General features: G+C 38.3%; 1 protein-coding gene and 1 long non-coding RNA gene across 3 annotated transcripts in view; both read left to right on the forward strand.

The window, feature by feature from the left end:
- Positions 1 to 15,642, forward strand: part of ZCCHC7 (zinc finger CCHC-type containing 7) — a 243,151-nt gene that overhangs the window by 166,657 nt on the left and 60,852 nt on the right. For both annotated transcript variants that reach the window (XM_040223848.1, XM_040223930.1), the window contains exon 3: positions 15,088 to 15,131. In XM_040223848.1, the coding sequence (XP_040079782.1) occupies positions 15,088 to 15,131 (44 nt within the window). The remainder of the gene's footprint in view (positions 1 to 15,087; positions 15,132 to 15,642) is intronic.
- LOC120851321 lies at positions 5,269 to 8,266 on the forward strand. The gene is made up of 2 exons (XR_005718291.1): positions 5,269 to 7,200; positions 7,277 to 8,266. It is a non-coding gene; the product is annotated as an uncharacterized LOC120851321 (long non-coding RNA).

A 15,642-nucleotide genomic window follows, 5' to 3' on the forward strand; every position in this document is an offset into this window, starting at 1 on the left:
AGGGATCGAACCCGTGTCTCTTATGTCTCCTGTATTAGCAGACTGGTTTTTTACCACTAGCGACACTCTGAGCCACCAGGGAAGCCCATAATACTGGCGATATTGAAGATAACTAACTGCCCTAATACTGGAGATATAAAGATAGCTAAATATTAGCCTAATAGAGAGATGAGGTGCTAGTGCCTGTCATGGTAGTAAGTAGACTTTTCAGACTATGTAAATGAAACAGCTAGGCTGGTATTAAACAGGAAAATTAAAGAATTGTATAAGAGGAGAAACAATGTATCACTGGTGGTGGTGGTGTTTAGTCTCTAAGTCGTGTCCAGCTCTTCTAACTCCATGGACTGTGGTCTGCCAGGCTCCTCTGTCCATGGGATTTCCCAAGCAAGAACACTGGAGTGGGTTGCCATTTCCTTCTCCACGGGATTTTCCCGACCCAGGGATCCAACCGACATTTCCTGCACTGGCAGGTGGATTCTTTACCACTGGGCCACCAGGGAAGCTCAGTGTACTACTATATAAACCGAATATTGACCTGAGAGGGGAGATGGAGGAAAAAGAAATTCAGATAGATTGTTATTAGAAAGCTGAATCCTCTTTTACTTTATTAGGAATTTAGATATTAACGCATGAAATAGATAAATCCATAAATATCAGAATGAACATTATTTAGAAGTATACAGGTAAATATCAAAAGAAATAGAACTAAAACTGCCTCTGAGGAGTGGGCTTAGCACAGGAATGGGCTCAGCACTTTCCTCTCAGCACAGGAGAGAACTGCTGGTTTTTTCTTTCACACTTTTTTAGTATTATTGGAGTTTTTAAAACCGTATGCATGTATTTCTTGATAAAAATTAGCAATAAAATGGGAAGTTACGTATTTAAAGAGAAAGCTGGTATGTATCATCTGAAGTTGAAGGTACAGGGACAGTACAACAATCCTAGATCTGAGGTGGTGAATGTATGGTGATAACTGGAAGGAAACTGGAATATTGGCTTAGAAAGACATTGTAAAGGAATATGCTGTAGAATTTAAGACCTGGCCTGATTGGATAATGGGATGAAACATTGGCTTGAGATGAAAATATACCTACATTTTGAGTCATTAACAACAGCAGAGAGGCATTTTGAGCCAGTTTCAAGTAGTGTTGTAAAAATGAGTTTTACTTCGAATATGTTTTATTTGCAATGACTGTAATATAAATGTGATATATGTTATAAACAATTATAAGCCTGGACATATTTGGTCTTAAGATCTGGAGAGAGATTTGAAGACTATATCAGCCCCCAAAATAATAAAAATGAATTGTTTTGAAGTGACTTACTTCACCAAGGAGAAAGTGAAGAGAGAATCAGACATTGAAAACCATACATATGCTCACGTACAAAGTTAATGATAGGTAAAGAAAACGGATTTGGAAAGTAGACAAAAAAGTGTTAAATAGAAGGATGGTATTAAAATTTTACCAGCAGGTTGATACCAAATTTATGTAGCCTTTAAATCTTCTCTAGAAACCTATAATACCTTTTAAAAAGTAGCCTCTTCATTAAATTTGAATGTTGTATGCTTGTCATTTACAAATGTTTCAAGTGTCCATATTGTATATTTTGCCTTTTGGACAGAAAAGGATGAAAGTTAGGAATAGGCACCATAGTAGATACTTAAGAACAAAAAACAACTTGCATACTTCGACTGTGTTTACCGTTTCTGTTGATAGTTTTTCCTTTTCTGTTCTTGTTAGTGTAATTTGAGGCATCTTTTGTTTCTAAACAAATATTTCTTAAACAGGTGGTTTATTTTCTAAATCCTTGGGAGTGGCAAGAATGGGAGTGAGAGAGAATTATGTGTGTGTGTGTGTGTCTGTCTGTCTGTCTGTCTGTATCTTTGGGGTTACGCAAAAGCCTTTATATGACTTTATATGACTGATATGCTTTGCAAGAGCTCTGTGCTCATAAGCACCTGTATTTATTTCCTCTTTCTTCTTCCTCCTCTACCTCTAAAAAAAGAAAAGCTAAATCCCCATTTATCACTGACACACACTTAAAAATATAAAATTTCTGGTAAATTTAATTTGATTTAAAATAAGATGAACAATTTGATGCCTAACTTGCAAATTCTTTTACTAAAATTTGTTTTATTTAAACGATTGCCAGTTATACAATGCAAAAATTTAATGACGAAATGGTTTTGTGACCAGTGTTAAATGGAAAAGTATAAATAAGAGAAAACTAAGACAGAAATAAAGAGCAGTTTGAGAAGAATGCTTGTGAATAAAGTGGCTCAGCCCTCAGGGGATTTGCATGTGGCATCGTGTGTATTTCAAAAGTTTCCGTTGAAATAACAGCTGCTACTGATGAAGTTGGGAATAGTAACTTTATCTGTGGCTGGTTCAGTTGCTTATTAAAAGTGAGAAGATCCCAGGGGGAAATCTGGCATAGTGGAGTTAGACTCAAGAAAGGATGTAACATAAATATCTTGCAGCTTTATCTCTGTGATCTTTAATCCATGAATACTGGGTAGGTACAGGCAAGATTATCAATAAATGTCCAGTTATCTTATATTACATTTGGATCCTGTGTTTGCCAAGTAATTTTATTTGATAAGTGATTTTTTAAATTTCTTTTTTAGTTTCTAGAGTTGCTTGCTACAGAAATTCCAGAGTTTTTCCTTAGTCATTGATCATTTATCCTATTGAGCTTTTATATGTATACAGTGAGAATCTATATAATTATCTATTGGCTTATGTACTCCAGAACAGTATTTACTGACATAAGTGTACATATGAATGTTTCCTTTTTCTTTTAAATTTTTTCCTAATGTAATTCACAGTATGCAAGATGTTGTGCTGATAACTGGATAGATAAATACAATTTATGACTTTGTGAGGGAAATAAAATATTTTTTAATGCAAAATGTTCTCAGTAGCTTAAGAGATACAAATAACCTGCTTTAGACTATAAGAGAGAGAGAAAATAATTCTACAGAATGAATTCAAAAGAAGAAATGTTATTTAGGTAATTCATTCCGTAAACATGAGTACCTGTGATAAATACACAATCATGCTTTGATGTGTGGAAGATAAGGTAGAATGCTAAGGTTAAATCCAGGATGTTACAAATTTGAGAGTGATCATTTCTGCTTTTGAGGGGTTATCAGGGTGACATCAGTGGATGAGGTAACACGTGATTCGAGACTTGAAGACCAGGTCCCCCAGTTCCAAGTGGTTGAGATTGGAGTTGGCTTGTGTTTCAAGGAATACATGCATAAGCAAAGTTGCAGAGGACACGAAGACACTTTAGGGAAATTACTAGGCATAGATGGAGCACAGGAGTCGAGAAGGTGAAGCCAGAGAAATAGATTAGGACCAGATCTTAGAAGGTACTGTGTGGCACACAGAGGAGTTTTACATTGATTCTGCAAGCATTGAGGGATCATTCAGGGCATAATGTTTTCACATTTGTTTTAGAAACATTATTTCATTCACAGTATATACAGATATCAAGTTATTTTATTCCTGAAACTAATGTATATCAGTTATACTTGGGGTGGGGGTGGGGAGGACTCCCTAAAAAAAGAAACATTATTCTGGTAAGAAGGGAAGGCAGAATGGGTTGTGGTACTAGGGATGGAAATTCTAGGTGAGAAATTAAGGGTCTCTGGGTAAACCTAATGGCACTGAAGTTATTATGAATAGATTTGGTGAACAACTAACTATTTGAAAGGTGAGAGAGAAGAGCTGAGGTTTTGATGTGGAAAATAAACTAAGTTATTGAGAACTTACAAGGAGGAAAAGTAGGGTTATTTGTTTTTAAGAGAGAAACTCAAGGAATGGGGAAAAAGTAGATAATTTATTTTTAGTGATTATGATTTTGAGTTGCCTATACAAAGTCTAATCCAAATATCCCATAGATCAGGAGCTCAAGATAAGATTTGGTCTAGAAATACAAATTTGGTGGTTCTCTCAGTGGGCATGTGTGACATAACCTGGGACAAAGAATGTAGTATACTACGTGGCCAGTGAAGGAAGAAGAAGCTGTCAAGGGGAAGAAGAACTAGCAAAGTAGGTTGTGCTTTAAGCCAAAAAATTGTTAACTGCTCACAGAGGTCAAATGAGAAAAGTACTGAATAAAGAACCGAGCTGTCATATTCCGAGGTTATAATCACAGGAGTTCCCTGGCAATCCAGTAGTCAGGACTCAGCTTTTACTGCCCGGGGCCCAAGTTCGACCCTTGGTTTGGCAAATTAGATCCCACAAGAAAGTAAGAAAGGAAAAAAGAGAGAGAGAAAGAGATTGTGCTGGCTTGGAAGTTGCAGACAGCCTGTAAGAAGCTGGTGAAGGCGAGGAAATGGATTTTCCCCAGCCTCTGGAAGGAAAGCAGCCCTGCAGGAAAAAAGAATTTATAGTCATGGAAATTGGGCTGGGTTAGGTGGAAAACTAGGCAAAGAGCGAGATGGTGTTGAAGATCAAGGGAATAAAATGACCAAAAGTACATAGAAGGGAAAGCACTGGGAGTGTTAAATTACAAAAAGTAAGACCTTTTAGTTTAAAATATTAGGTATGTAAAAAGGGAGTATGGGCAATATATTAGAAATGTAATGTTGTTGATTTGTCTTTTGTGGTATAACTACCAAATTACTTAACCTCAGTTTTATCTTCTTTATGTTTTGTGGTTTGTTTATTTTAAACATTTCAGTGTGTAAGATTTGTTAAAGTAAGAGTTAATAAAATGTTTTTCCAGAGATTACCAAAGATTATGGAAGATTTCAGTTCAGCATATCCAGTTGAATAATGCCATGTCATATGAGTCACAGTTTGGGCTGTGTACTTCAAGGGAGAAAAGGTGTTGAGAAGGCCCAAAATCTTGGTTCCTTAGGGATTACAGATATATAGCAACCATTGTTTCTTTTTTCCCAGCCCCCATCTGTGAGCCTGTCTGTAGACTCACAGATATTTGGAGAAAAAAACAGTTGTTAGAGAACTTAAATACTTAGTATTGTATGAAGACTATTTTGATCATGCAGTCAACATAAGGTAATTAATTGATAATTGGTGGAATTGAGTATTTCTTATTAAATAATACATATCCCAAATATAGAGGACATTCAGTCTGTTTGGGGGCTTCCCTGGTGGTTTAGATGGTAAAAAACCTGCCTGCCAATACAGGAGCCTCAGGTTTGATCCCTAGGTCAGAAAGAACCCCTGGAGAAGGGAATGGCAACCCACTTCAGCCTGAAGAATTCCATGGACAGGGGAACCTGGAGGGCTACAGTTCTTGGGGTCAGCAAAGAGTCAGACACGACTGAGTGACTTCCACGTCAGTCTTTTTAAAGACTTGATGTTAATTAAATCATCCTATATTTTTAAAAATGAGATGGTTGTGGTTATTTACTGAACACAGTAATGCTTTTTGGATTCTTTAGCCCAGAGATACATGATAAGTTCCTTGAAGGCAAGCACCATGTCTTAGTCCTCTTTCTGTCTCCTACATTGTCTTTTACGTGAGAAATTTTCAGTGACTATATGTTCAGAATTAACTTGACACTACATTAAATGAAAACATTTTACACTTTGAGGAAAGTTGCATTTTACATTCTTAAGTAATTAGTAGTGGCAGAGTCAGTTTTTATATCTTCTTTGCTGAATATTAAATTCAGGTCCACTGTTTGCAGAGAAAATCATAAACATATACCTTTTCACTGAAATGTAATGAGACTTAAAATTTTAGACATTAGAAATTAGGATTACTAGAATTTTTTATGTAAGGCACCATATGAGCCTCCGTGTAAGAAGGGACTATTGGGTATTAGACTCAAGAGAAGATTTTTCTTAGTGCCTGGCTCCTGCAGTAAAATAACCAACTGGATATGCTGAGCTGAAATCTTTAGTAGTCTTTGGTGATCTTTGGAAAAATGTTTTACTAACTCCTGCTTTAACAAATCTTAACTTTTGTTAAAAAAGAGAGAGAGAGAACCAGCTCTATAATTGTGGCTGCTTCCTCAGCACAGAAATGATCTTCACCTATTCCCGCCCATCAGAATTTAGGCAGGCTAGGTATAATTGAAGTGAAGCATGAATTGGCTTTACTCCTCAGAAATTTAGCCCAAACTCTTCCTTAGTTCCTTTGAAAACCTGAGTATAGTCTTATGGATAAAAATAGCTGCATTAGCACTACATATCACAAAAGCAGCAATTGCTGTTTTTTGTAGCAAGCGCATATTTAAAAAATGAATATTCATGTGACCATACTTACAGGATTGTTCTGAAGGTATAATATATATTTAAAACAATTTACAGACAGTGAGTCACCATCCCCATATAAATAGGAAGGATGTTTATCTTTATGCATGAGAGAAAAAGAGAGAAGGAAGGAGAGAAAGGAGGGAGGGAAGAATAAAGATAGCAGAATAGTTCCAGAAATAGAAAATGTGTAAAATGTGTAAGGTTATGGGTTCACTTTTCTTTGGGGTTTGCCTTTTTGTTTTGAAGGTTATTTCAGAAGACAGGAAATACAAAAGCACCCTGTAATGCTGTTGGACTGTCTCTGCTTTCAAGAGTACTACTCTGGCAGAAAGAGACCTGTTGTACTGTTTCTTGGAGCAGTCCACACAGTAGGAAGTCAAGATTTTTAAAGTTAAACTAATGAAGGAAGGACATAGGAAATTTCTTAATTGGAAAAATAGATTTAACAGTCATAAGTCCTCATATGTGTTAAAGGTGAAAATGAAATGAAAAACTTCCTGTAAGTAACAATATTTTAATGCTCAATATTTGTATGTATAAAAAGGTGAAAATTCTTAGTAAAGGAATTATCACACCCTTTGTTCCAGGCTTCCCAGGTGACTCAGATGGTAAAGTGTCTGCCTGCAATGCGGGAGACCCGAGTTTGGTCCCTGAGTCAGGAAGATCCCCTGGAGAAGGAAATCGCAACCCACTCCAGTACTCTTGCCTGGAAAATTCCATGGACGGAAGAGCCTGGTGGGCTACAGTCCATGGGGTTGCAGAGTCGGACACAACTGAGCGACTTCACTGCACTTTGTTCCAGTCAGACTATTGTTTGCTGTATCCTTTTACCTCTTTCATTACATTGCTTGTGCCTTTTCTTTGTACTCGTGTCCTTCATCACTTAAAATCCTACTTGAGATGTTTCCTTCCAGCCATATTTTGTTAACTTACACCAGACTTGCCCTTCTGACAAGAGGTGATGAAATTAGCAAAGACTTTAAAACAGACATTATAAATATGTGGAGGTTTAAAGGGAAAGAGGCATATAAGAGATGATGAAATTAGCAAAGACTTTAAAACAGACATTATAAATATGTGGAGATTTAAAGGGAAAGAGGCATATAAGAGAAATGAAAGATATAAAAATGAAGCGAAGGAAAATTACAGAGCTGAAATATATAATAGTTTGAAACAAAAAAATGAAATGAAAAATTTTAGTGGTTTGACTTAACTACAGATAACACATTTTCAGACATTGAACAACAGGCAGTACAGGACCATGATTCTTGATAATGTGGAAATGAATGAGATACGCCTTACAGTCAACCTGCATTGTGATACTAAGAAAGGGAACCCAGGCATAGTGGCCATCTCATTAAGAGGAGAAGACAGAAATCAGAGTTCAGAGAGACTAAAGAAGCTGTAATTTGTGGAGTAGAGTACTGGAGACTAGAATTCCTAGAACTTACCAAACAATTCCCAGAACTTACCTGAGTTCTTGCTTGCCAGATTGGACAGTATTGAACACCCGAGACATTCAATAGAGACCCCAGAAGATATATCTTGGTAGTAGGGCTTCAGTTCATTTCAGTCGCTCAGTCGTGTCTGACTCTGCGACTCCATGGACTTTAGCACGCCAGGCTTCCATGTCCATCACCAACTCCCGGAGCTTACTCAAACTCTAACCCTAAGTAAAGGCTACTCTGGACCACCCTAGCAAAGCTTTAAAAGTCTCAAAAGGATCACCTGATCTGGAGGTTGCTTAACTGCTTGTCAGACAGAGTCTCACACTTTTTAAAGTAAGAAAACAAAATCAAGACACTCAACAGTGTACCTTAGTAGCATCCATGGTGGGGTGGGGAGGCGGGAATTACTAGGCATTAAGAAAGCAGGAAAATGTCACTCATAACCAGGAGAAAAATCAGTCAAGTGATACAAACCTAGAAGTGACAGAGAATATGAAATTAGCAGCAGGGACTTTAAAACAGCTGTTATAAATGTACTCTGAAATTTAAAGGAAGAGAGAAATGTAATAAGAGAAATGAAAGGTATAAAAAAGAAACGGAACTTCTAGAACTGAAATACATATTTGAGATTAAAACTTTATTGGATGGGCATAAGTACAAATTAGATTATTCAAAGGAAAAGAGACTTATGGACAACTTAAAGCCAATAATTTCTACAATTTAGAAGTAATTGACAAATTTTTTGAAAGTCACAAATTATCAAAACTGGCCCAAGAAGAAACTGAAAATGTGAATGGCTCCATATCTACTAAAAAAAAAAAAAAATGTAGAATTACTCTTTTAAAACCTTCTACAAGTAAAATTCTTGTCTCACAGACAAGGAAAACTCCAATCTAGATGGCTTCAGTGGTGAATTCTATCAGATATTTAAGGAAAAAATAATACCAACTCTTACCAACACTTCTGAACTCTTGTGAGGCTAGTTTTATACCAATGTCAAAACCAGACATTTTAAGAAAAGTATAAATCAGTATCCTTCACGAACACAGATGTAAAAATTCTTAATAAAATAATAGCAAATTGAATTCTGCAATACATTTTAAAGAATAATACATCCTAACCAAATGGAGTTAATCCCAGAATACAAGATTGGTTTAATATTTGAAAATGAAATCACTGTAGTTTACTGTATTAAGAGAAAAAGAGGAAAAGCCATGGGCTATCTCAGTTGATGCAGATAAGGTACTGAGATTTCAGCACACATTCATATTAAAAACCCAGGAAACTAGGACTAGAAAGGAATTTCTTAAACCTGTTATGAAAGATCTACAGCAAAACAGAATGCTCGATTATGAAAAAATATATTTTCCCCTATAGTTGGGAACAAAGCAGAGATTATTTCCTGTCACCACTGATCATAATGGAGGTCCTGTATAATACAGTGAGGTTAAAAAAAAAAAGCAAAAGGCGTATAGGTCAGAAAAGAGGCAACAAAACTGTTTTTATTCACAGTATTCAGTGTAATGACTATTAAAGTCATAATGAGTACTATTTCACACCCATTCTAAGGTTAAAATTTAAAAGACTTGACAGTTTCAAAACTGGTACAACTACTATGGAGAACATGATGGAGATAATTAATAAAAAAATAAAAATAGAACTACCATATGATCCAGCAATCCTACTGCTGGGCATGCATCCAGGAAAAAACAATTTGAAAGATTACATGCACCTCAGATGTTCATTGAAACAGTGTTTACAATAGCCAAGACATGACAGCAAGGGAAATGTCCATTGACAAATGAATGGGTAAAGAAGATATGGTACGTATATACAATGGAATATTACTCAACCATAAAAATGAAATAATGCCATTTGCAGTGACATGGATGGACCTAGAGATAATCATATTAAGTAAAGCAAATCAGACAAAGACAAATATCATAGGATATCACTTACTTGTAAAATCTTAAAAAATGGTACAAATGAACATATATACAAAACAGAAGGAGTCACAGCTGTAGAAAACAAATTTATGGTTACCAAGGGGGACTTTGGTCACCTCATGAGAAGAGTTGACTCATTGGAAAAGACTCTGATGCTGGGAGGGATTGGGGGCAGGAGGAGAAGGGGACGACCCAGGATGAGATGGCTGGATGGCATCACGGACTCAATGGACGTGAGTCTGAGTGAACCCCGGGAGTTGGTGATGAACAGGGAGGCCTGGTGGGCTGCGATTCATGGGGTCGCAAAGAGTCGGACACGACTGAACGACTGAACTGAAGGGGGACAGTGGAGGGACAGATAATTTGGGAGATTGGGATTGAGATATACAGACACTATATAAAGTAGATAACTAATAACGACTTACAGTATAGCACAGGGAACTCTACTCAGTACTGTCTAATCTATATAGGAAAAGGATCTAAAAAAGAGAGGAGATAAATACACACATATGAGTGATTATTCACTTTGCTGTGCAGCAGAAATCAACACAGCATTGTAAATCAGTTCAGTTACCCATTCATGTCCGACTCTTTGTGACCCCATGAACTGCAGCACGCCAGGCTTCCCTGTCCATCACCAACTCCCGGAGCTTTCTCAAACTCGTGTCCATCAAGTTGGTAATACCATCCCACCATCTCATCCTCTGTTGTCCCCTTCTCCTCCTGCCTTCAATCTTTCCCATCATCAGGGTCTTTTCCAATGAGTCAGTTTGCATCAGGTGGTCAAAGTATTGGAGTTTCAGCTTCAGCATCAGTCCTTCCAATGAATATTCAGGACTGATTTCCTTTAGGATGGACTGCTTGGATCTCCTTGCAGTCCAAGGGACTCTCAAGAGTCTTCTCCATCACCACAGTTCAGAAGCATCAATTCTTCAGCACTCAGCTTATAATTAGGTTACAAGCTCTTAACTCATTTTTGTTTACCCTATAGCACCTTCCGGAGAAGGCAGTAGCACCCCACTCCAGTACTCTTGCCTGGAAAATCCCACGGATGGAGGAGCCTGGTGGGCTGCAGTCCATGGGGTTGCTAAGAGTCGGACACGACTGAGCGACTTCTCTTTCACTTTTCACTTTCATGCATTGGAGAAGGAAATGGCAACCCACTCCAATGTTCTTGCCTGGAGAATCCCAGGGATGGGGGAGCCTGGTGGGCTGCCGTCTGTGGGGTCGCATAGAGTCAGACATGACTGAAGCGACTTAGCAGCAGCAGCAGCAGGATAGCACCTTCCCTGGTGGAAGGGTTTCCCTGGTGCCTCAGAGATTAAAGCATCTGCCTGCAATGCTGGAGACCCGGGTTTGATCCCTGGGTCGAGAAGATCCCCTGGAGAAGGAAATGGCAACCCACTCCAGTATTCTTGCCTGGAGAATCCCACGGAGGGACGAGCCTGGCAGGCTATAGTCCACGGGGTCGCAAAGAGTCAGACACCTGAGCTACTTCACTTTCACTTTCACAGCACCTTGCTTATTGTAACCTTTCAATACATGTTTGTTAAACTGAGCACATTTAATCCAAAGACAGAGTTACCAGCTATTTCTTTGATTATAATTCTAAAGTCTGAAAAGAATCATAATCCCGGATCTTAGCAAGACAAGGCTAACAGGTAGGTAAGAGTCGAAATTAGGCATCAATGAAATTAAAAGACAGTTACTCTTTGGAAGAAAAGTTATGACCAACCTAGATAGCATATTCAAAAGCAGAGACATTACTTTGCCAACTAAGGTCCGTCTAGTCAAGGCTATGGTTTTTCCTGTGGTCATGTATGGATGTGAGAGTTGGACTGTGAAGAAAGCTGAGCACTGAAGAATTGATGCTTTTGAACTGTGGTGTTGGAGAAGACTCTTGAACAAGAGTCCCCTGGACTGCAGGGAGATCCAGCCAGTCCATTCTGAAGGAGATCAGCCCTGGTATTTCTTTGGAGGGAATGATGCTAAAACTGAAACTCCAGTACTTTGGCCACCTCATGGCAAGAGTTGACTCATTGGAAAAGACTCTGATGCTGGGAGGGATTGGGGGCAGGAGGAGAAGGGGACGACAGAGGATGAGATGGCTGGATGGCATCACTGACTCGATGGATGTGAGTCTGAGTGAACTCCAGGAGTTGGTGATGGACAGGGAGGCCTGGCGTGCTGCGATTCATGGGGTCGCAAAGAGTCGGACACAACTGAGCGACTGAACTGAACTGAACTGAGGACAGTCCTAATTTTACACTTTAGGGCAATCCCATTTTGTATTTTGTGGTGGTGGCAGTACACACAGAGAAGATGGGTGCTCCTCGGCCCTGTGGGGCATTGTCTTTAAGGCAAGACACTGAGTTGGTTGCAAAAGTCTGGAGGATTTAGGTTATGTAGACTTAAGTAATAGTGTATTTGATTCCAGTAATGAATGAAAAATTGATAGAATCACAGAAACTCCGTGCTAGAAGGTACCATAGATACCACTTAATCCAATTCATTATTAAACAGACCCAGAGAAGATAAATAACCTGCCCTTTGGCACATAACAAATAAGAGATAGGGTTAAGACTGGAACCCAGGTTTCTGACAAAATCTGTACCAAAAATTTAATGAAGTGGAGAATGGCTGCCTGTGGAAGTTCTGAGTTGCCCTTAGAAAAAGCTTCCATTAGGTTTGTATTTAAGGTTAAGAAGCAAACAGGATAGGAAAAGAGTCAGCTGTAATTACCAGGATAGAATCAAAACTGAACCATGAGTAGGGCCAGGAATTGACTTGTATGTTCCTGGTGATGTCTTTACTTCATTTACCACCAAGAAGTATGATTTCATTTGTAACTTAAGCCTATTTTGTATACTTGTTGACAACTTTCTATAGTAAGAATATTCTGTAGCATGTTGAGGAGGAGTTAGTATATAACCTAGATATTGTTGAATTCCACAGGTATGTTAAAACAATCTAACTGGAGCTGATCCCTCTCATAAACCTTCCCTTTTTTCAATATTCTCTCTTCATGTGTAAATTTATTGGGGTTTGGGGCTGATTAACAGTTTCTATTTTGCATTTCCTTGGTTTAGGAGTTCATTTTTTTTAAGGACAGTATTAAGTCAGTTTTGTAATTAGTGATTTTTAATGGTCATTTTGAGTTTTAGTGATGAAGGACGTTGAGGTACAAGGGGCAGCTTAGAAAGTTACAGCAGAGCATGCTCCTTAGATGAATCCTTTGAATGAAAGAATAATAGCATGGATGGTGATGATGAAGGAATAGAAACTCCGGCTATTTAATGTATTCTCCACTCTCAGTATATGGATGCAGCCTCCGAATTTTATAAAGAAAATAATCACCAGTACAGCATCTCTGCTCTCCTATGGATTGGTCTTTTTGTAAAGCAGCCTTTTGGTTTTCTTAGTAAAAGTATTTTATTTTAAAATATATCTCTAGACACTTACTTCTGGTTCAGTTCAGACGCTCAGTTGTGTCTGACTGTTTTCGACTCCACGAACCGCAGCACGCCAGGCCTCCCTGTCCATCACCAGCTCCCAGAGTCCACCCAAACTCATGTCCATTGTGTCGGTGATGCCATCCAGCCATCTCATCCTCTGTCGTCCCCTTCTCCTCCTGCCCTCAATCTTTCCCAGCATCAGAGTCTTTTCCAATGAGTCATCTCTTCGCATCAGGTGGCCAAAGTATTGGAGTTTCAGCTTCAACATCAGTCCCTCCAAAGAACACCCAGGACCCATCTCCTTTAGGATGGACTGGTTGGATCTTGCAGTCCAAGGAACTCTCAAGAGTCTTCTCCAGTACTACAGTTCAAAAGCATCAATTCTTCGGTGCTCAGCTTTTTTTATAGTCCAACTCTCACATCCATACATGACCACTGGAAAAACCATAGCCTTGACTAGACGGACCTTAGTTGGCAAAGTAATGTTTCTGCTTTTGAATATGCTATCTAGGTTGGTCATAACTTTCCTTCCAAGGAGCAAGCGTCTTTTAATTTTTTGGCTGCAGTCACCATCCGCAGTGATTTTGGAGCCCAGAAAAATAAAGTCAGCCACTGTTTCCACTGTTTCCCCATCTATTTGCCATGAAGTGTTGGGACCGGATGTCATGATCTTCATTTTCTGAATGTTGAGCTTTAAGCCAACTTTTTCACTCTCCTCTTTCAAGAGGCTTTTTAGTTCTTCTTCACTTTCTGCCATAAGGGTGGTCCTGGGAAAATGTAGATTACTTCATGTCTCTTCAGAATTCCTTTCAAAGAAGAGTCAAGCTCAGTTTGTGTTTTTTGTTTTGTTTTGTTTTTTTTGAGATAGAAAAGAAGGGTAGGTAGGAGAAAGGAGGAAATCCTAACTTTGCTTTAGGGGAAGAAAAAATCATTCAGTCCTTTGTTGACACCTTAACTTCTGCATTAGTCATATGTCCCTTCCTCCTTGGCCATGGGTGGACCAAGGGAATAGCAACCATTTGCAAGTTTGTAAAGGGGCAGTGCAAGAAGAAGAAAACAGCTGATAAAGGAAAAGGTAGAGCTCCCCACCCCACTAGGTTTTTACCGTTGTATTTTTAAACCAATCACCAGCTGCTAGATGTTTGACCTGTCTTATTTCACTATTTTTGATGTTGTAAAAAATACAGTGCTAAATTCCTAGCTCTAATCATGAGATAATATTCATAGTCCAGCTTTTTAAAATGTTACAATGAAAGTTAACTACAATAAGAAGCTGGTGGACACAGTTAATACTGATACTGGAAGGAAAAACCTTTCTTCTACCTACTTGGGTCTGAATGGTGGGGAGGCCTGCGAATTAACTGACAGTAGAGAGAGTAACAGGAGAAAAGACCAAAGGTGGAAGCACTCAGTAATGAGTAACTTGCTGAAGGGTAAAAGTTTGTATACCAACTTAACAGAAGGGAGAATTGAGAGCTTCCGAAGATAGAAGGTTGTGATGTGTGTCTTTCCACAATTTTGGAGGAATGTCCTGGTACCCATGGTCAGTGACTTTCCTGATTAGAGACCTCTGAGTTGGGGAAAGGGGCTGTGGCAGCTAGCTCATGAAACAGGCATTAGTCAGATAAGGGAAGTTCAGATAAGATTTCTTTTTTGCACCTGCTGTTGGGTTTTTGGTCTCTTCAGAGATTTACAGTTTGATGATGTTCAAAGCATTTTCACATATCTCATCTGATTCACACATCTCATCTGATTTTTTAGGTATACTATACAGGGAAAATACTGTTACTCCCGTTTCACAGGTAAGGAAACAGATTAAGAGAGGTTAAGTATTTTCAGAGCCACAGAAGTAGTAACAGAGTCAAGATGTTAAGGGATTTACATTTCTCAGTATACCTTTGTAGTTCAATATCAGTACTAACAAATTGAATAATTATTGTCAATCAAGTGCTTTAAAGGTGTAAAGATTGAGTAACATGTTTTATTTGTTTTGTAGGAGAAGATGATGTGAACTGGTTCATCAGTGACAAAGACATTGAGGTAAAATCAAAGTTATGAATAATAGATTAATAATTTCCTTTGATTCATAGTTTCCTTTTACTTCATTGTGATGACTTAATAAGCTTTTTAAACGTAGCAGCAGTCCAAGTATCTTGTAAGAAAAAGTTTAATGTTAGTTTATGGGTGGTTGAATTTTTCAGAAGCATGGTTAAGCCTTGATTTTCTCCAGTCAGTTAATTGCCATAATGATTTAGTCCCCTATCCCTTTTGCTTCTTCTCTGCTATGATGAGGCCTCTCAGCCATTTTGCCTGGTACCACTCAAGATCAACACCGGAAATAACTGCTTCTTCAGTGTAAGGAAATGGTTAGTCTATATTTAGGATGTAGCAGGTGTTTGTCTTTCTCAATTATTAGCCGTAATTGTGAGAGATGGCTAGAAAAGAATAATTTTACAGTTTGGTATAAGGAAAGTTTTAAGAGATAATTATATTGTGTCTCCTTTTGAGACCTACTTGGCTAATTCAGTAGGATAGTAAGTGAAACATGAAC

This window comes from Oryx dammah, unplaced genomic scaffold, assembly GCF_014754425.2.
Source record: "Oryx dammah isolate SB20612 unplaced genomic scaffold, SCBI_Odam_1.1 HiC_scaffold_1, whole genome shotgun sequence".
Classification (NCBI taxonomy): Eukaryota; Metazoa; Chordata; class Mammalia; order Artiodactyla; family Bovidae; genus Oryx; species Oryx dammah.